Source organism: Gymnodraco acuticeps, unplaced genomic scaffold (assembly GCF_902827175.1).
Source record: "Gymnodraco acuticeps unplaced genomic scaffold, fGymAcu1.1, whole genome shotgun sequence".
NCBI classification, from domain to species: Eukaryota; Metazoa; Chordata; class Actinopteri; order Perciformes; family Bathydraconidae; genus Gymnodraco; species Gymnodraco acuticeps.
The window spans coordinates 9,111,638-9,132,932 of NW_022990238.1; the positions used below are offsets into that span (position 1 = coordinate 9,111,638).

A 21,295-nucleotide genomic window follows, 5' to 3' on the forward strand; every position below is an offset into this window, starting at 1 on the left:
GGGAGGTTGTGCGCTCCTGCCCAAGGTTCCTGTAGCAGTAGACAGAGCAGCGGCACGCGGAGCTGCGCGAGGACACAAGGAGCTGGAACACGCGCACCGGGTCGGCGCATGTATTTGTTCATTATTCTTTCCCGTCTTTTATTCCGCTGCATCTCCTATGCTGGGTGCACTCCATCCCCGCGTCAACAACACACCTCTCACGGACAAAACATGGACAGTCTAGGCAGCCGCTGTAAGATTGTGGTGGTCGGGGATACGCAATGTGGGAAAACTGCACTCCTGCACGTTTTTGCCAAAGACTCCTATCCAGAGGTAAGTCTGTCAAAAGTCTGAATTCAGGTGTTTTTAATTCTCTCATAACTGAGATCAGGAGTGAACGAGAAAGCCATTCAAACGCTAAACTGAGCGAGTCAACTTCAGCACTTGTTCAGCAGGTTACATCCACCTGTTTTATGAGATTTGTTCCATTAGATAGAGAGGAAGCGCTGAGAGATCTGTAATAAACGCCTGTAAAACCACAGTAATGGTCCTTTAATGTGTAAATTGACTTTTATTGTGTCTGCAGTACAGCCCAAAAAAACTTTAAGGCGTTGTCTTCATCTGTTAACTCACTATATTTCTCAAATACAGCATTAGCTTTGCCATGTGAATTATATCAGTCTATACTATTTATTTGCGGTATCATCTCTACAATATTTTCCCCCCACTAAACTCTTGTGAGGCCTGATCTGTAAACACCAGCTTATCATGTAAAACTTAATAGGAAAACTAAAATACATCTCCTTTTTACAGAACTACGTGCCCACTGTGTTCGAAAACTACACAGCCAGTTTTGAGATTGAGAAGCACCGGATAGAACTGAATATGTGGGACACATCAGGTAAGAACATTTTACATCTCTGTCTGCACTTTCTCCTGAAGACACTCCCAGCCCTGCCATGGGAGGCCTGCCTGCCTCAAACTCCTCTCTCCAACTTTTCCAGCAGTCAACTCTTTTATGGATTGCTTAAACCTTGCCAACTTCAGATGTCTTTCGTTTTAAAACACTTTTTCTTTTTAGCTCAGTGCATCGGCTATTTATGATTGTTGTCTTTGCTAGAAACCTTGGTGCCAGCCATGTCTCTTGGTGCCTTGTGTTTGCATTCCTCTCTGCTGTGCCGTCCACTGTGCGTGGCTCTTCCCATGCTCCGGCCGGGGTCAGGAGACTGTCTGGGAAGAGTAAGGGGTGAGGGCGTGGGTAATTGAGACAGGATGGGCCTGAAGGGTTAAGTAACTACCCTTACTGTTTAAGTGTTTTCATCAGACTGATGTATGCTTTGCTGAAATATCAGCCAGATATGATAAATGTTGACAGCTGAGTTTCTTCCTTTATCATTTTCAGACTCATAAACAGCCCATCTGATAATTACGTTTTATTTGCATTACACATCAATATAAAGAGAGTGTTTGAAGTGTTTACACATCTGTCCACCACACTTTAACTCCCTTTAACCAGGAGTGCCAATTCACAATTGCTACAAAACATGCAACATCTACGTGTTCATGCAATCACATACAAACACAACCCCGAAAACACTCGACATCCATGCCAAATTTCATTCTTCTTGGATGAAAACTGTACCAATCAAAGCTTGGGTAACACCTTTGTTTGACCGACTGACAGAGAAAGCTACAGAGCTGCTACTTGCAGCATAACATGTCAAATTTCACAGGCAAATTTGGTTAAAACTGCTGGTGACATCAGTGTCAAACAATGTCGTTCCACATGAAGGAGTCCCTGTCAGCAGTGTTGTTTCTCTGCCAAACATATATCCTCACTATATCTAGTAAATCACTTTCTATGTATTTGAGCTCCAGTGTATGAATATGATTCCTGCTAAGACAGTAGTTATGACCACCAGGCAGTGAGCCTCCTCCACAGAAAGCCATGGTCTACCTTCCCATTCTTGTCAGCATGGGTGGATTAACGGCTGTGAGCTAGCGGGAGATCTGCATCTCATCATGGTCATCTCAGGCTTGAGGCTCTTGTCAGCCATCTGACCAGTGACATGCCTGGCCAGTCACACGACGAAGAGGGCATTTTCCCAGTGGGAAGTCTTTCTTTTGCCATAAACATTCCCAAACCCAAGACTATAGGAGAGATGATGACAGTATTCCTGTTACATGGTCAGTCAGTGAAATAATGTTGTTTTTCTTTGGACCTCTGGTCAACCCGGGAGTAAATCTGATTGAGCCTGTCAATCAGGGGCCGGGGTCCTCTGAGGCCCTGGGCCACAACTTAGAAGAGCTCCTTATCTCTGGGCTTTAGGAGCCTAATGATGTAGTGGGAATGTTGTGCTTCTGTCCATCTTTAAAACCCTGGATCACCTTTGGCAGTGTGAGTCTTTAACCTTCCGGCAGGAGTGGCCCAACCCACAACAAACATGACGGCACTCAACCCACAGGGCAAAAGAGAGGTGTGGTGTGTGTGTGTGGGTGTGTGTGTGTGTGTGTGTGTGTGTGTGTGTGTGTGTGTGTGTGTGTGTGTGTGTGTGTGTGTGTGTGTGTGTGTGTGTGTGTGTGTGTGTGTGTGTGTGTGTGTGTGTGTGTGTGTGTGTGTGTGTGTGTGTGTGTGTGTGTGTGTGTGTGTGTGTGTGTGTGTGTGTGTGTGTGTGTGTGTGTGTGTGTGTGTGTGTGTGGTGTGTGTGTGTGTGCTTTCAGAGGTCCTTGTGTGGTATGCCATTATTCACTGATTCACAGCAAAAACAGATGTTCACATTTTCGCTCAACAAGAAAAAATAATTGGCTCACACTTGGATGAAAAAGGCTTTCATCAAAAGGAAATAGTCTCCCTTCGGTTCTCTTTCACATTTTTTGTATTGCCCTTCTCCCCCTTCAGCTGCCCTTTTCTAGCTTAGTTTCTTTTAATATAATGTTTCTCATGTACACTAGCACCAGCTCAAGTTCAGTGGCATGGTCACTCCATCATAACACAGTGAAATGCTCTAGATGTACTCACCGAGGGGAAGTACATTTGTGACGTGCTTTGGCCTAGATTTAAACTTTAACCGTGAACTGTGAATTCAGTCTGTTGGCCGCTTGCAAACCGTCTTGACAGTGCAGTAAGGAGCTATACCAACAGAGCTTCACACCAGCCACAACATCATGCATCCAGTAACTGCTATTTTGAAAATAAATGAATTGTTTTGTGCCACTTTCTGCTGGCTACAGTGCGTCGGACAGTTTAATTTCAACCTGACATTTACCTCAGTCAATCCTCCACATGCTCTTCTGAAGCATTATCCTATTTCCCCTATACAGTTATTTTTACCACAAGCTTTCAGCCTCTTCACATAAAGTATTGTCTCCCTTTTAATTGCTGCCGAAGTCTGCCTCCTGTGGTGAGGTTCTGTTCACAAAGCATTATTGATCTCTATCCAAGGCATGGCTATTCAAACAGCTTGCGTCTTGCCTGGCTCACATTTCTCCGGGATGGTTAGATGTGCATTGTCATTCAAATGCTCCGGGCATTTGTTGTTGCTCCATTGATGGGTTTGTTCTCATTATTTCCGGTTCTTCCATAAGGTCTTGTCCTTGCAGTTTGGGTGAAAACAATGGTGAGGTGTTTATCTAACTGAGGTCATTACTGAGTCTGTATGTCTGTGCGTTTGTTTTGCAGCTCCAAATGAATGGGTATTTTTAGAAACATGGAGGTCATGTGGCTTCAAAGACTCAGAAGGCAATTTTGTGCTGTGTTTTGTATTCTGCTCCACACTATTTGGAGAATAAGGTCAATTAGAAAGTGAGTGAATGGAATTCCAATGAGAAAAAAACATTGTATGACTGTATTTACATGAAGCCACATTATAGATGGTGTAACCATTGCCTGTATCTGTTAAGTGGTCAAAATGTCAATGTGGCTCTTGATAACTTGTCTGAGAGCCATTAGTGATTATTATCGATGCTCATCGGCCTCATTGGTATTCAGCCAGTCAGTTTTCTCTACTGAGCCCGAGGCATTAGTGCACTTTTCCTCCCTTCCCGATATGGTAAGGATGCCTGGGAAAGATTCCCTCTAGCCTTGGCCTAAGAGTAACATCCTGCTAAGAGATGTGCGTGTGTTTCTGACAAGCTGGGTTTCCCCAAACTTCCCACAGCAGTACACTCACGTATCTTTCTGTTTCTCCTCTTCACTGCCACTAATGCCTGACCTGATTCTCACATGAAAACCACACCTCTTACGTTCTGTTTAGTCACGCTGGAGTGTGCTTTCAAGTGGCAATCTACAGGAATCTTGTTTGTCTTTCTTCTTTTGCTGACATCACTGCCACTAATCGCTCACACTGTTTTCCCCCAATCTTATCCCTTGTCAATTTCATTTGAGTTTCTGTTGAGTTTTTTTGACTGATGTTGGATATATCTTTTCCTTACAAAACCACCCAGTTTTTCCTCTATTTATTTCTAAACAAAGTACTGTTGCTGCTGCTGGGAACATGAAACGCATCACTTGCTGTGCAGTGAAGGCTTTTATTTTGCAATAGAACTGCCTAAACCCAAATGTTCACAGTTTGACACACTATTGTACTGAACTGTCAGTGGAAGAGAGCAGAAAACATTTATTTATCCAAAAATGTCAGATGTATAGGAGATTCGTAAATAAATGCCACTCTCATACATTTCAGAGCCTCTATTTACTTTTGAGTCTTGGTCTGATAAATTCATGTTTAATGTTTTTTTGTGGCTCACTTCTCACGACACAGCTTTCTTGACTTTTCACAGTCAGAGGTGGGATTGTTTTGACTCGTGAGATGGTAACAAGACACTGCAGGTGTGTTACAACACTCAGCGCCAGCGCTCGAACAAAGTCACAGTCTGACTGTCCCTCTTCTCATACTGACTTTCCAACATTCCTGGAGTCTCTATGCTGTACAAACTCCACATTCTCAGCGCACTGGACCAGTAGGGCCTCCAGAGGCTTGTAAAAACACGCTGCGTTCAGTGGGCTTTCTCTTACTCATCACTTTACACTTGATCAATCTTTAATAGACAATGAGTGAACTACAAACACAATGTAGAGAACAAAAAAGAATCAACAGAAACCTCTTTGCCCTCAATTCTACAGCCCACTGGAGGCAGAGGATGCACAGTAAGTGCCGTCCGACCAAAGGAGAGCGCATTAGGATCACAGGAGATACCATCAACTGCTCTGGCCTCAAACAGTTGGTCTATTTGGCCTCTCTGAATCACTACTGTAATTTTACATACAAGATTAAATAATGAATGGCAACATTTCCTTCTATTCTATCCGAACAAGTTTCAATTGGAGAATGAGATTGTGTTTATTTGGTTGTCACCTGCTGGAAAGGGAGCTGCCTATTTAACCACAGACAGTAAATATACCTTTTTGTTTATTTTTGTAAGTATCCTTAAGAGCTTTACAACATCCTTTTAACTCCTGTATACACAAAGTCTAAACCCTTAAAGTAGTTCCCTGTCTTTGCCTAATCAGCCCAGGGAAATAACTGCCTTAACAAAAACCTGTTTTGATGATACATACAGTAACAGGCTGGAAGGCACTCCCAAAAGAATGACTGCATGACAGTTTCGGGTAGCTAGTAAACACAAGATATTGAGATGTTGTTGAAATACTGTAGTACTGAAGTAACCATTTTGACCCACCATGTTGGGTAATTAGCATTTTCCCAATGACCAATTGTCAGAAACCCAAAGACATTTGTTTTACAATAATATAAAAAAGGAAAAAAGCAGCCAATCCTCACAATTGGGGAGTTGAAACAGTGAATGTTAAACATATTTGCGTGAAAAATGTAATTTTGTCTTATAATGACTGCCTATGCTTTTTGTAGGCATGGCTTTAGTGTTGGCAATGTTGGTCTTCTGGTTGATGTAAGACTTGGCTCCAAAATGAAATACCTCAACAGACACTGGAAGAGTGCCTTACAATATGGTGAAGTCATTTGTGTTCCCCAGAGGATGAGCCATAATGACTTTGGAGATTGTATGACTTCATCTAGCACCACCATCAGGTCAAAACTTAAAATCTGCAACACTAATGTTATTTCCATCAGCCTCAGTGGTTGTTTGTGTGTTAGTAATTGGTCACATTCCTTAAAGGTCCCCTATTAAACTGTTTTTCATCAATATATTATAGGTCTCAGATATATACAAAACATGTCTCTGAAGTGTCAACAGATCATTGCATCCCATAATCCCCTCAGTTTCAGCCCTGTTTCAAAAGTGCTGATTCTCTGTCTGTTACTTTAAATGAAAATAAGGAGCCACTCCCAACTTCCCTCTGTGAGTTAAAAAAAACACAATATTGCTCTAGAGGAGATTCAGGTGATAAGGTGGGCGGGTGTTACCTTGGTTGGTTATTGGCTAATGGTTACTGTTACGGCTGCTGTTTGTCTGCTCCTTAATCTGTCTGGGATTGTTTGCAGCTGTGTGCGTGTGTGTGATTATGCAAATGATCTGTGTGGTAGCCCCAACATCATTGGCTGCCCACCTCCTGGTCCGCCTCTGAAGATGGTGATTGGATCGACGTCGTCCAATCGCAGCGCACAGCCGGCGCACACCTGCTGGGGAGGAGTACAAAGGCTGAGGACTATCACCACTCTGGAGGCTCTGACATGTGGACATACCCTCTCAATACTTGCTCGTGTAGAATTCTGTTAACTGTGGTTAAACTTGTGTGATTAGTAGTGTCTAGAGTAGCTTAGTTAGAGTGTAGAGTAGTTTAGTTAGTGTTTAGAGTAGTTTAGGATTTTGTGACTGTTGCCTTTTAGTTTAGCTGTGTGTTTTGTATATATTTCCTGTGTTAGTCTGTACCACTTTTAAAGTCAATCAATCAATGTTTATTTATATAGCCCAATATCACAAATGTTACATTTGTCTCAGTGGACTTCACTCTAAAGTGAGGTTTTGTTTCGTTCTTTATTTAGTATATTAGTATTTATTTTCCCTGTATGCCTTTTAGACTCCTTTTGAGTCCTCCCTTAGTTTGGTTATCTGTCAACCTGTGCCCTTTTGGCCCCTTTTGTTTGTTTCAGGCTGCCTGCCTGCCATTTTGTTTACCGCTGCTATTTAAAATAAATCACCTATAATTATACCAATACCAATCTGGTTGTGTTTCTTCCCTTTTAGTTCCCCTAGCCTAATAGGGAACGTAACAGTTACACAAGCCAAAAAATTATTATGACATCATAAAGTGGCCAAAATCTGATCAGCTCATTTTCAGACAAGTTTTTATATAAATGGATCAGGACAAAAAGAGAGAAAATCTTTTTTCCTGAAACTTTCAGAATCTCTTTACACTAGAGATGTTAAGATTCACCGATTCGCATCGGTGCACCGGCATAAACGTTCAAGATGCGAGTGCACCGGTTGAAAGAGTGCACATCGGCTACAGTTTGGGTTGAACCGGGTTGAACTCGCGATGCATCGATGGCGTAGCGTCTTTGCATCGGTAAAAAACCGATTCATTCATATAAAATCCCCTCATCTTGTCAACGCTCAGCAGAGACGATCTTTAATATTTGCTTCGCCACTACGGAGGCCGAGAGTCTCAGTTATCAACACACACGGAAGTCGAGGAGAAAGAGAAACACAGCGCACCGAAAAATACCTACAAATCAAACGTTTGGTAACACTTCGGATTGTTCAAGAAAGACGGTGTAATAGTCCTTTATGCTAGGCTATATAGTTGACCGCAGGTCATGGAGAGTAATAAGGTATCCGTAGACTTTTGTATGAGGTATCTTTATTACTTGGTCTACAGCCATGATATATAGATCCGTCCTAGACGCGGGCTTGCATACACACAGTCTCACTCCGCAGCCGCACCCCATCAGTAACGTCCTGATGGTATATGTGCGCGGCACAGACGGTCAACTTGAAAAATCGCTCGCAAATTGTTAACGATGCCGAGCCGATTTAAAGTACACAAGTAGTACGAGGAACTTAGCGACGCACATAAAGAGGCGACATGGGGTCTGCGGCTGAAAAGAGAAACCTCAAAGTTAGACATATGAGTTAAATCACTCAGTGAGGTGTTCTGTCAGAGAGAGTGGTGTTTAGTTTACAGCAGCCTGTGACGGCCAATAATAATTTAAATGTATTCCTCACTGTAAGCAGTTATGAAATACCTGTTTGTGAAAGGTTATTTGTATTATTTATTGTTCATATAGAACCCACCGCTTTCTGCTCACTGGTGAGTTAGCCTATGAATGAGTGTTAAGCACATCAGGCTGGCAGCTGTATGGGCATTGCTCTATGGTAGCTGTTATTTGCACATTGTTAATCATGAGCAATGCATCCTTACATTGTTTAACTGTGAGGTGTTATACAATTGTACTCTGGAGAGCTTTTAAAGGTAAAAAAATAAACGGCATGATGGGATGTGCAGTACCAAATATGTAAAGCACTTTTTTGTTAATGTATGATTTGCTGCATATAAGGAATAAAACAAAAATCCTCTGTCGTACCAAATTGAAGTATCATTATTTTTGCATCGTGTTGAATCGCATCGTATTGCACCGAATCGCATAATGTTGAATCAAATCGTATCGAACTGTATCGCAACAGGGGTGAATCGTATCGTATCGCATCGCCTGGTGTTTCAAATGTATCGTTAATGTATCGTATCGTGGCAACGTATCGAGATGCGCATCGCATCGGCCTCAGTGATGGAGATGCACATCCCTACTTTACACAGAGGGGACACATGTTGATGTAGAAAAGACATGAACAAGTGTATTTTGCATAATAGGTGACCTTTAATTCTTACCTAAGATGGTAAACATTACACCTGCCTAACATCAGGATTTTAACATTGTCATGGTGAGCGTGTTATCATGACGACGTGACGTTAGCTAAATGCACTGCTAGCATGGCTGTTGATTGACTCTTGAAGCATGACACGTCCTGTCAGGTGCAGTCTGACTCACAGGATGCAGCCTGTACTCATAAGCCTGCCATTGGCCACCTATTTCAAACTAAATTCTCCTCCCCTTCTGCCATATCTGCTGTATGTTTAGCAAGGTCCCCGTTGTTGTGTCCTGGGCACAGTGCTGCCAAGATGGTTGTTAGTGTACGAATACAAACAACCCAGAACTTTGTTTTTCTTCTGTGTAGAATTATGATTAGTTTAACTAGGCCTTTCTCCAGAGCTGTCAGTGTAGTGATAAGCCTGGCTATGGGAGAGTACTTCAGGTGTAGCGTTTTGTATTGTGTTTGTTAAAACAACCCACTGTAAACATGTTAATGGAAGTTTCCTTTTTCAATAAGGTGGCCGAGCACAGAGTTAAGTTGTTAAAATGTCATTTGAGTTGTGATTATCTTGATGTTTCAAAGGGCTAGAAATAAACTTGGGCTTTTGTTCCATGTGTCTAATCTCTAGACAGTTACAGGAAAAGCCTGTGGAGCTATTTTGGACAAAGGGGGTACCGTTCTGTCCTCCAGGCCCTTATGAGCTCAACAGCTAAATCACAAAGAACGAATTCCGGCCCCTCCATGACCCTCATCCCCTTGGGGTCAGGCTTGGGATGAGCCTGCAACCCACAGAGACATTTTACATATAAGAAATCAAGAAGTGGATGTGCAGACTTTTTTGATACTTTAATGTAGATTATACACACCACCTGATATTTCATATTCAATCATTTAAGTGTCTTCTGGACTGATTTCTCCTCTGGTCAGGAATAAGGGGGCTCACTAATACATGCAAATACATGCATTTTAACTTCATATGGGAAAGAAAATGTAAATGTAGTATGCCTGTAGTGAGTAGTTTTACTTTAACAGCCACCAAAGGGCTGTTGAGGGCATTATATGTCCAGGTTCTCCATTCCACCAAAGTCACACAAGAGTGTTTATAACTTAAATGGCACAGAAATATAGAAACATGCAGGCCTCATATTTTTAAATGAATCTAAAATACACATTCCCTTCTTGTTTCCCTTTATGCAAATAATAAACATCCTAAATAGTGATGGCCCCATGCACAGTGCTGCACCTCATTGCACCCTGACCTTTGAGAGGTTTGTGTGACGTTATGGAAACTTTGACGGAAAGCCAGCAGGCCGGGCTGCTGGGCTGGATGTTTGGGTTTTTGGGCAGGCGAGCAGCTGTGCTCCATCCCTGGAGCTTAGCACTCCGTGAATCATATTCTTAGATTGTTACACAAAGGGTCAACAAGCTTAGGGAGGAAGTGGCTGCCTGTATGTTACCTTAGCTTTAAGAGAAGATGAAGAAACAAAGAACAGAATAATTGTTTGTGTGCAGGAGAGCAGATAGCAACTTCTCTGGAGGGCGATTTTCAGTTATCTTTCATCTGTGCCATTTATTTATCCTCCACTATTTTCTTTAACTCAAGATGTTCTTCATCTCATCCTCATCTTCAGCCCATTAGTGAAGGCAGTTTCTGAAGCGCTGTGTTAAGGTCACCAGCAGTCAGGGGCAGTGTTAAGCAGAGAGTGGGCAGAAGCGCTGCATGAAAGCCAGCCAGCTGCACTGACAGGAACACACAGGCTGTAATTTCCACACAGAATATCTGTTCTCCTCTGTGACACAGTGAAACACACAAGCACAGACACCTATATTCACACACAGAAGTGTAGCATGTCCCTGCACCACACAGTCATGTACCCCCCCCCCCTTTCTGTCCTGCTTTTACATGCATAAAAAACATCTTGAGCATCCCACATGTCAACCCAACCGTAAACATTCAAACAAGGACTTCTTGAAGGCCCCAGAGGAGACATACTCCCATCCCTTCTGATCTCTTATCTCTGTCTGAGGAGCCTGTAAATGTGACCATGGATACAGCTATGAGCTGAGAGCCACCACACATTCCTCCACCACATCTCAGCCACTGTGCACTCAGCTTTATGCCGAGCACCAGGCAAAAGTGTAAAATCTGCTTAAATAGCATGTTCACTGCTGAACCGCACTGCACGCTGCTGATAGGCTGTATGGATTTTACTTTGTTAATGTGCCAATGGAATAATAAGAGTGAATGAACACTAACTGGGTAGAATTAAGAGGGGTCTTTTGGTACAAGGTGAATACAAAGATCACTTAAGGCTTTTCATGAGCTCACACTGACTCAGATTACATGCCCTGCTACTAACAGAGGAGAATGGAGCTAAATAATGACTGGCAGATATTAAAAAGGAAAAAATGAAGATATGAAATGGTATTGTTAGCAAGAATACAAAAGGGCAGATTTGAGAAAAGATTTTAATTAAAGGTAACCTCACCCCCAAATTGATCACTTGTATATCAATTACTCATGCTGTCTTTGCTTAAAGACATGCTCACTACTTCTCATTACATGCATTTCCACTAAAACCTTAAGATTTAAAACAATTTGTGAGAGGGAAAATTACGTAAACAATATAGATATGATTCGAAAATGTTCCTTGGAGTAAACTTCGGAATTGCTTAAAAAGTAGGCGTGCACAATGCTAACATTGTAAACATTATTTAATACATTACATTACATTACATTGCATTTAGCTGACGCTTTTATCCAAAGCGACTTACAATAAGTACATTCGACCAGGAAGACACAACCTTGAAGAAAACAGAATCATATAAGTACATCAGGTTTCATAGAGCCAAACATTTCAAGTGCTACTCAACTGGCTTTAGATAAGCCAGTCCTTTATTAGTATAAAAGTGCTTTGTTAATAAATCTATCGCTCGAAGTGGAGTCGAAAGAGATGAGTTTTCAGTTTGCGCCGGAAGATGTGCAAGCTATCAGCTGTCCTGATGTCAATGGGGAGCTCATTCCACCATCTTGGAGCCAGGATAGCAAACCCACGTGTTTTTGCTGATGGGAACTTGGGTCCCCCTCGCAGCGAGGGTGCAGCGAGTCGTTTGGCTGATGCAGAGCGTAGTGCACGCGCTGGGGTGTACGGTTTAACCATGTCCTAGATGTACGAAGGGCCAGATCCATTGGCAGCATGGTAAGCAAGTACCAGTGTCTTGAAATGGATTCTAGCAATTACCGGAAGCCAGTGAAGGGAGCGGAGGAGCGGAGTGGTGTGGGAAAATTTAGGAAGGTTGAAGACCAGACGAGCCGCTGCATTCTGGGTGAGCTGCAGAGGTCGGATGGCACATGCAGGTAGACCAGCCAGGAGGGAGTTGCAGTAGTCTAGGCGTGAGATGACGAGAGCCTGGACCAGAACCTGCGTCGCTTTCTGTGTCAGCTGGGGACGTATCTTCCTGATGTTGTAAAGCGTGTATCTGCAGCCACGGGTTGTAGCAGCGATGTTTGCAGTGAAGGACAGGTTGTTATCTAGGGTCACACCCAGATTCCTTGCAGTCTGAGTCGGGGAAACAACTGAGGTGCCGATGTTGATTGTTAGGTCAAGAGTGGGACAATCTTTTCCCGGAAGGAAGAGCAGTTCAGTCTGGTCAAGGTTGAGCTTGAGGTGATGAGCAGACATCCACTGAGAGATGTCAGCTAGACAAGCAGAGATGCGTGCGACGACCTGGGTCTCTGAGCGGGGAAAGGACAGAATTAATTGGGTGTCATCAGCTTAGCAGTGGTATGAAAAACCATGCGGGCTAATGACTGATCCGAGCGAGTTTGTGTACAGGGAGAAGAGGAGGGGACCAAGAACAGAGCCCTGAGGGACCCCTGTAGTTAATTGACAAGGGTCGGACTCAGACCCTCTCCAAGTCACCCTGTAGGTACGGTCTTTGAGGTATGAGGTGAGGAGGGAAAGTGCAGAGCCTGAAACTCCAAGTTTTTGGAGAGTGCGAAGGAGGATCTGACGATTCACCGTGTCGAATGCAACAGACAGGTCCAACAGGATGATGACAGAGGAGAGGGATGCAGTTTTGGCAGTGTGCAGTTCCTCAGTGACAGCAATGAGAGCAGTTTCTGTGGAGTGACCTGCCTTGAAACCAGACTGGTGCGGATCCAGAAGGTTGTTCTGATGGAGATAACAGGAGAGTTGTTTAAAGACAGCGCGTTCAAGTGATTTAGACAGGAACGGGAGTAGAGAGACAGGCCTGTAGTTTATAACATCTGACGGGTTGAGAGTGGGTTTCTTTAGGAGAGGGTTTACTCTTGCCTCCTTGAGACTGTTTGGAAAGTGACCAGAAGTTAGAGAAGTGTTGATGAAATGGGTGAGAAACGGTAGAATATCAGGAGCGATAGTCTGAAGGAGGTTTGAAGGGATGGGGTCCAGAGGACAGGTGGTAGGGCGGGCAGAGGTAATGAGGGTAAGAACCTCACTTGGAGAGAGAGGGGAAAAGGAGGTTAGTGTGTGGGTGGAAGGAGGGTCTGGTGGCCCTGCAGTGAGTAAAGGTGAGTCAGAAAAAGAAGAGCAAATATCATCAACCTTTTTTTCAAAGTGGGTAACAAAGTCGCTTGACAGAAGTGAGGAGGGGGAAGGGGCTTTTGGAGGGTCCAAGAGGGTGGAGAAGATGGAAAATAGTTTTTTGAGATTGGAATAGGAAGATTGGATCTTATCTTGAAAGAAAGTGCTTTTTGCCTGAGAGATCGAAGCCAAGAAAGAGGAGAGGAGAGCCTGATAGGTTAGGAGGTCGTCACGGTGTTTGGATTTCCACCGTTTCCGCTCTGCTGCCCGAAGGACGGTTCTATTAGCACGCAGTGCATCATTTAGCCAGGGAGCAGGAGGGGACTGACGAGCCTGCAGAGATGTGAGAGGACAGAGAGAGTCCAGAGAGGATCAGAGAGTAGAGAGGAGAGTTTCTGCAGCAGAGTTTGGAGGTAGTAGTTGGAACGAGTCCGAGGAAGGGAGGGCTGAGAGCACCGATGAGGCAAAGGTAGAGGGGGAGAGGGAACGAAGGTTACGGCGGACAGGTGCAGGATGAGAAGAGATTAGTTTGTTATGTTTGGAAAGGGGTAGAGAGAATGAAATGAAGAAGTGATCGGAAGTGTGGAGCGGGTTTACATAGAAGTTAGAAGTAGCGCAGTTCCTTGAGAATATGAGATCAAGGACATTGCCAGCTTTATGAGTTGGTGGGGATGGAGACAGTGAGAAAGCAAAGGCGGTTAACAGAGATGTTACTTTGTCTATCTTCCCTGTCTGGAGGTTGAAGTCTCCGAGAAGTACAGCGGGAGGACCAGTTTCAGGGATGTGTGAGAGGAGATTATCTAATTCCTACAAGAAGTCCCTCAAGGCGCCTGGTGGACGGTAGAGAACAACAATGGTTAATTGTATAGGATGGGTTACTGTGACGGCATGGAATTCAAAGGTGGAAGGAGTGAAGTTAGGTAGCTTGAAGAGGGAAAAGCTCCATTTGGGAGAGAGCAGGAGACCAGTGCCACCTCCTCTGCCAGTGGGTCTGGGTGTATGGGAGAAGGAATATGCTGTGGAGAGAGCTGCTGGGGTGGATGTGTTGAATGGAGTAATCCACGTCTCAGTGAGAGCAAGGAAATCCAGAGACTGCAGGGAGGCGTAGCCAGAGATGAAGTCAGCCTTAGGAACAGCTGACTGGCAGTTCCACAGGCCACCTGAAACTAGATGTTGGATCTCAGTGGAACATGTGGGATAGATGAGAGCAGGCCGGTTATAGCGATTAGGAGATACACGGGGCCAGTGATAATTGCGAGAAGACACATGAACAGGAATGGAGAAAATACACATGATTATAGCATGAGGGGCTAGAAAACTAAAGAAAAGAGAAATAAGACACCAGCTCAATCAGAGTAGGATTTGCCTCCTCTTTGCCTCCCTCGTGACTCCCGCAGGACTCTAATGTCTTTGTCAGTCTTACTCCCGCAGGACTCTAATGTCTTTGTCAGTCTTCGGCTGTCTGACGCTAAAGCTGACACTCAAGGAAAGAGCTACCTAAAATGGACGCCTTATTGCTGAGTTCTCACAGCTGTGGGGCCACGCCCCTCTAATTAGTTAACTCTCTACAGCTGATGGGCGACAGTAGACTGGCCCTGCCTATATTGTAATGCAGGCTTGAGTGCCCCTACTGAGACCCGTGTAGCAGGTTTCGCTTGAGCAGATCTGAGATTTAAAATCTCTCAAAAGCGCCGTTTTAGCTACAATAACTACAGAACAATTATACAGAGTAGAATAAATGAAACAGAGAAGTCTAATTAAACAAGAATATAACTTACAGTGGTTGCTGCGTCAATAGGTAATGTTGTCACGCGGTCCAGATGCACACTGAGTTCATCAGATTTTAAATGCGGTATTTAAATGCTTTTTTAGCAGAAAGATGACTGAGTCACGCTGTTGTACTTCGCGCAATCAGTAGACTGGCCCTGCCTATATTGTAATGCAGGCTTGAGTGCCCCTACTGAGACCTGTGTAGCAGGTTTCGCTTGAGCAGATCTGAGATTTAAAATCTCTCAAAAGCGCCGTTTTAGCTACAATAACTACAGAACAATTATACAGAGTAGAATAAATGAAACAGAGAAGTCTAATTAAACAAGAATATAACTTACAGTGGTTGCTGCGTCAATAGGTAATGTCGTCACGCGGTAATATTATCCAATTTATTTTCTAGGTCAATTTGGCCAATACATCTTACTTTTTCATACATTTAAAAAAATAAAATAAATCACACCCCTTTTATACTACAGAAAAAGATATGTGTCTGTGTGTGATGGATACGAGTGAGTGCATGTAAACGTGTGTAGGCATGTGTGTGATGTACAATGGGTCTGTGTATGTGAATTCCAACAGCTCTGACCCGGCGACCTCTCCTATTGTTTCCCAGCTGACCAGAGGCGTAATGGGGGGCTGATAGGGGCGCTGGGGTAGGGGCTGGGACACAATGAGGCTGGAAAGCACAGCAGCTGCTCCGCCCAATAGGCAAAGGGATAGGGGGAGTGAGGGGTTGACGTGAGTAAAAAGCATGGGGGGCGGGGGCCCTCAGAGCATGTTATAAGAGCAGCAAGTGCTCACTAGATTGAAAAGTGGAAAAAGGGGACAGAAGGAGTAGACAGAAGGAGAAGTGTACATCTGTGCTTTTCCCACCCCCCACTCTTCAAGGCTTTTTGTTGTGAGGTCGTTGTGTTGGTGGCACCCTTGGGACCTGACCCTCTGTGGTCCTTGGGGATGGAGACACACAAACGCCAACTATGTCACACTCTTAAACCTCTGCAGCACTCACACACAGTGTTCCAAGATTAATACACAGCTTTGGACATATAAATAGTCTGGTAGATAATTGAATGCAGTGCTTTTGTCTGTTATATTAGGAGATGGAGGAAGTGCGTTGTGTGCAACCTCTTTCTTCATTGACCTTTAACATGATATATGGCACGATGCAAATGAATCCTTTGACACAGCCGGATGTTATTGATCCTACATGTTGTCACTTCAAGGGAACATGGACTTGACCTGACAAACGAGAAGTATTAAAATGATAAATGAAAGACTAACACTAACAACCACCAATTTGATGCTGGTGTCCATCCATCCATCTTCTCCCGCTTATCCGTGGTCGGGTCGCGGGGGTAGCAGTTCCAGCAGAGAGCCCCAAACTTTCCTTTCCCTGGCCACATCAACCAGCTCTGACTGGGGGATCCCAAGGCGCTCCCAGGCCAGCGAAGAGATATAATCCCTCCACCTGGTTCTAGGTCTACCCCTCGGTCTCTTCTTTGTAGTATGGAGATAACAGTAACATGTCTTGCTACGCCAGCACCGTTCATGTGACTGGAAGATAGTATTTAACAAGAGAAAAGACACAAACGAATGCACCCTGACACTAAACCAGGCATTTGTTCCTATTTGAACAGCAGCAGCAAAGGCCTCAGTCATTCAGGCTGACAGGAAACCCACCCAAGGAACTTTTGCTCTGTGAGATTTCTGCCGGTCCACTCCCTGTGCCGAGTGAAACAAAACCCGAGGCAGAGCCAGCTTTGATCAGTACACTTCAAACAGCCCCACTGACTGGTTCTGCTGCTCCCGAAGCTAACGCTCAGTCTCTCTCGCCCCCTACCTCCACCGGAGCAACAACCCTCTCAGCATCCGTCTGCAACCCATCCGAGCGTAAGGGGATACAGGGAGGGAGGGAGGCCGTCTTTCACCTCCACCCTTCACTCCCCACCTGCAACCCGCTCACACACACTCGACAGATCCCATCATTTATGGATGACTTTATTTATAAACAAGATCCAATGCGCTCTCTTTCTCGCTACTGCTGCTTTTGTGGAAGTGAAATTGCACTTGAAGTAGTGCCGTGTCACTCTTGCAGTCTCCCTGGGGGGGTTCAGAGTGGGCTGCGGGATGGATAGCACCATGATAGGGATGTGTTTGGAAGGTTATGCACTGGAGGAAGTGGAGTCGATAGAGCAGAGGATGTCCTTTTCCACTCACAAGCTTTTCTTTCATACGCCTGTGTAGCTACTGCCTGAATCTTCTCAAGTTCTCCTTCATAACAGACTGACAGCTGTGAACAGAGAAGCTGCAGTCAGTGTTATTACAAGTTTGAATGTAAATCCAGAGATTGAGAGATATGTAGGAGAGGAAGTAAAGGATTTGATCTCTGCTGTTTAACAGGTAAAAAAGGAATCGAAAGAGATTAATAAATATAGTGCGTGTGTGTGAGTGTGTGTGTGTGTGTGTGTGTGTGTGTGTGTGTGTGTGTGTGTGTGTGTGTGTGTGTGTGTGTGTGTGTGTGTGGTGTGTGTGTGTGTGTGTGTGTGGTGTGTGTGTGTGTGGTGTGTGTGTGTGTGTGTGTGTGTGTGTGTGGTGTGTGTGTGTGTGTGTGTGTGTGTGTGTGTGTGTGTGTGTGTGTGTGTGTGTGTGTGTGTGTGTGTGTGTGTGTGTGTGTGTGTGTGTGTGTGTGTGTGTGTGTGTGTGTGTGTGTGTGTGTGTGTGTGTGTGTGTGTGTGTGTGTGTGTGTGTGTGTGAGAGAGATGGTAGTCTTTGAGGAAGGCTGTGAGCTTTTCAGAGCAGAATTCATTGTGCCTAATGTTGGCAGTAAACTCCAAACATTATTGCATTAGCTCAAAGACTTTGGAAAATTCCCATAAATGTTTGATATGAATTGATTTAGGATTTATTGTCAATATTGGTGATCAACGCATCTACAATCTGGATGTAGCTGTAGAGCATTGGCTCCCCCACGGTACCGATCTGATGATCTCTTAAGGAGTAAAACTGGATACTCCAGCTAGCCCGCTTTATTTAGAAAATGAAATCTGAAATCTTCTGCTTTAACCATAGACTGTATATATAAAGGCTTTAACATGTAAAAGTTGAGTAACCAAAATGAAATACAGCCAAAAAACCCTTGCAGTCTGTGTTGGGGATATCGGAACCAGCTGGGGTCCAACACTGAACACTTAAAGAGGTTGTGCAAAGAATAAATAATCTTAGAGTCAGCATCTGGTGTGCTTAACTCGCTCTTGTCTGTTTTCATAAAAACTGTGTTATAGGGTGGATCTTGTCCTAACAGTCTGCTATTACAACTATGACAAGACCCAGCGGTTCTGGTGCTTGAGGAAACACAGAAACAGATAAAGAGATGTGCTGCGTGCACTCCCTTTCCACAGCCCGCAGTCCTTCACAGCTTCCTCACACAAACAAACCTGGGTACTGTTTATATTGTAACATCAAAACACATGTACATCCTCAAGTAAATTAAGAGTCATCGAAGGGTGAACCAGATTGCCACACCAAATCTACAGTCATGTCATCAAACATTAGGAAGGGTGAAATCAAAGCAGAGAAAAGAGTGGTGTGGGTATTTTTCAAGCGAGGCAGGGAATATATAAATCGACAGAAGAATTGAGCGACAAAAGAAGCTTAGTGATCTTTAAAAGCAAAGTGCAGCATGAACCAGAGCCTTAGACAAGACGCAGAGATCAAACAACAGGAGATGGAATTCAAAGCTAGTTCTCCGGCAGAATGAGACTCTGTGTGTCTGTGATTATAAAAAAGGGACTGGGGGTGAGAAGAAACTGAAAGCGGACACAGTACTTCATCTCCATACCCCTGGGGCCCAGAGCAGGAAGCAGACAGTATTGCTTCTCTGCCCCCTTGCTTTCAGTGCTGTGGCCAGCTTTTCATCCTGTGTTTCGACGACAGACACAGGCATTAACTCCTCGGCAGCAGAGCTCAGAGCAGATCCGTGGAAGGTGCTTGATGCCCTTCAAAGGCTGCACTTGCTCCACAGGGAAAGCGCAGGGAGCTTTGATCAATATCCCCTGTGTGAAGGCTGCAGACATGGAAGGTTAATGGCCATTTAACCCAGTGTTACCTCCACTGTCCCGGCTCTGTGCTAATGCCTTTGAAAACTTGACACAGCTATCTCTTTTACAGACCAACAGCTTCACGCTGTGTTTGTGTGAGTGTGTGTGTGTGGTATGTACACTTGTATGGCTCATAGGTCAAACCATGATCAACCAAAGATATTAGCCCAGTGCACTAGAGTGCAGGCCAGCTGAGGTTGCTTCATCACAGCCTTTTTAATGGTTTGTTGGAGTTGATTTTCCGCACACATTCACTGTGATTAACTAGCCCCAAGCTTCTTATACAATGGAGTGGAACATAGTGGTGTCTCTGTGGCTCCTGCATGTTGCACAGAAACTGGCAAACATTTCCTGTGATTGTTTAATTGAAAAACTGCAATATTAACCCGAAGGTTCAATATTTCAGGCAAATGTTCAAGGTGTGCGTGAACTGTACATTTAAAAAAAATCATGGATCCTAAAGAGATTAGGATATATAATCAGTTGTTGTTGATTGAAAGACATTTTCTTTATGTGTTAACATAGCACATGTCAGAGAGGGAAACAACTCTAAATGTTTTCATATGTGTCAAACCTTTATTTTTCTGCTTTCTATTCTTCCTGGCAGACATTGTTTATTAAATTCCTTAATTTTATGAAAATGAATTCTTCAATCACGCTTGAGTTCTGTAATACATTACGGTGAACATAAAAGCCTGCGTTAATATTTGTCAAACTATTGTAATAAGTTGTTGCAAGTCAATCTTCACTTAAGCTGCATCACCAGTGACAGCATAACATTAATGCACAATTTATCTTCACTGTGATCGATTACACAACTCAAAGTTTCATGGGTCTTGCAATTGATTTTTCATATAATGCGCAATTGAATAGAAACCAGTGGTTGCCTTGAAGAGTTTGAGAACACAGTTGAAAACTCTGAAACGGTAGAATTTGCATTTGAAAACCCTAAGCTAATGTAACCAGCTGAAAGTTTGAGTGTAACATTTGTGTCCCTTTTAGATGAAGCACTAGTTTTATGCCAGTCTTTCAGCTAGTTTTTTCATCCGGAGCATGAGTTCACAATTTCTGCCTTTTGGAATAAGGTCTTCAAGTGGCATCATTTGCAGTAGACTATTTTGGATTCTGGATTCTAAAAGAAGCCTTTGTGAAGGCTTACATTCACATAATATAACTCACGCCATCTTGTACAGGAAAGTGGTACACCGGGTCAAACTAACTCTGCCTCCTTTCTAATGGTGTCTTAGCAGCAGTCTCCATTTATCCCTAAGTAAGAAACAACAGTTTACAACACAGACCGGACCTTCGGCAATGAAAAGCATGCTCAACCTCTTCAAGATTGAATGCCAACCCTCTTATTCTACTTCTTTCAGTCACCTCAATCATCAATGCACCTGAGCCATTAGCCTCGGCAATCCCTTCGTTCTCCTGCTCTCTTCCTCCTTACTTCCTTTCAGGGCCTCACAATGAAGCCATTTGCATCCTTCCAGGTTGCTACGATACTCGACCAACCCAACTTGAAATGTTTTAGCTTCGCTTTGAAGGTGAATTTCAAGAGGAAAACAGCTGCAGGAGACATAAAAGACGCAGGGTATGTTGTGCTGAATGGGTTTTGTTTCTAAAGTTGAAACTAACTCAATCACACAAACAGTTTTCATCAATTTGGCGACATTTGAGAGAGCGTTTGTTTCCTTACACCCTGCCTTTGTTTGTGTGCACGGGTGTTTTTCCCAGTGTCTAGTGGCCTAATGAGGCTGTTAGTTGCTGTTGACTCCCTGCCATATGTGCATGAACACATCAGAGAGCCTTGAGGCAAAGACTATTCTTTTACTCTCAAAATGGTTTGCTTTTAAGCTGTGTCTGCAATGAGCATGCAACAAACAGAGAGAAAGAGAACAATCCTGCTGCGATGGTACGGATTAACGCACTGACGCCTGGAAGGCATTGTTGGATGTTGATGCACAATAAATTAAAGAGGTTTCCTGAAGAATCCTCTGTGTCAAACTGCAGCGATTGTGTTTTTCTGTTTGATTTCATAGTTTTTGCTGGTAAAATGGAAGCTCTTACAGAGGAGGTGAGCAGATAGTGAGCTGT

At 43.8% G+C, this 21,295-nt stretch overlaps 1 protein-coding gene across 1 annotated transcript in view; it reads left to right on the forward strand.

The window, feature by feature from the left end:
• rnd2 (Rho family GTPase 2) overlaps nucleotides 1-21,295 on the forward strand; it is a 30,725-nt gene continuing 9,430 nt past the window's right edge. Inside the window, exons 1-2 of the mRNA XM_034219964.1 lie at nucleotides 1-312; nucleotides 793-880. Of these exons, the coding sequence (XP_034075855.1) occupies nucleotides 109-312; nucleotides 793-880 (292 nt within the window). The 5' untranslated portion in view covers nucleotides 1-108. The remainder of the gene's footprint in view (nucleotides 313-792; nucleotides 881-21,295) is intronic.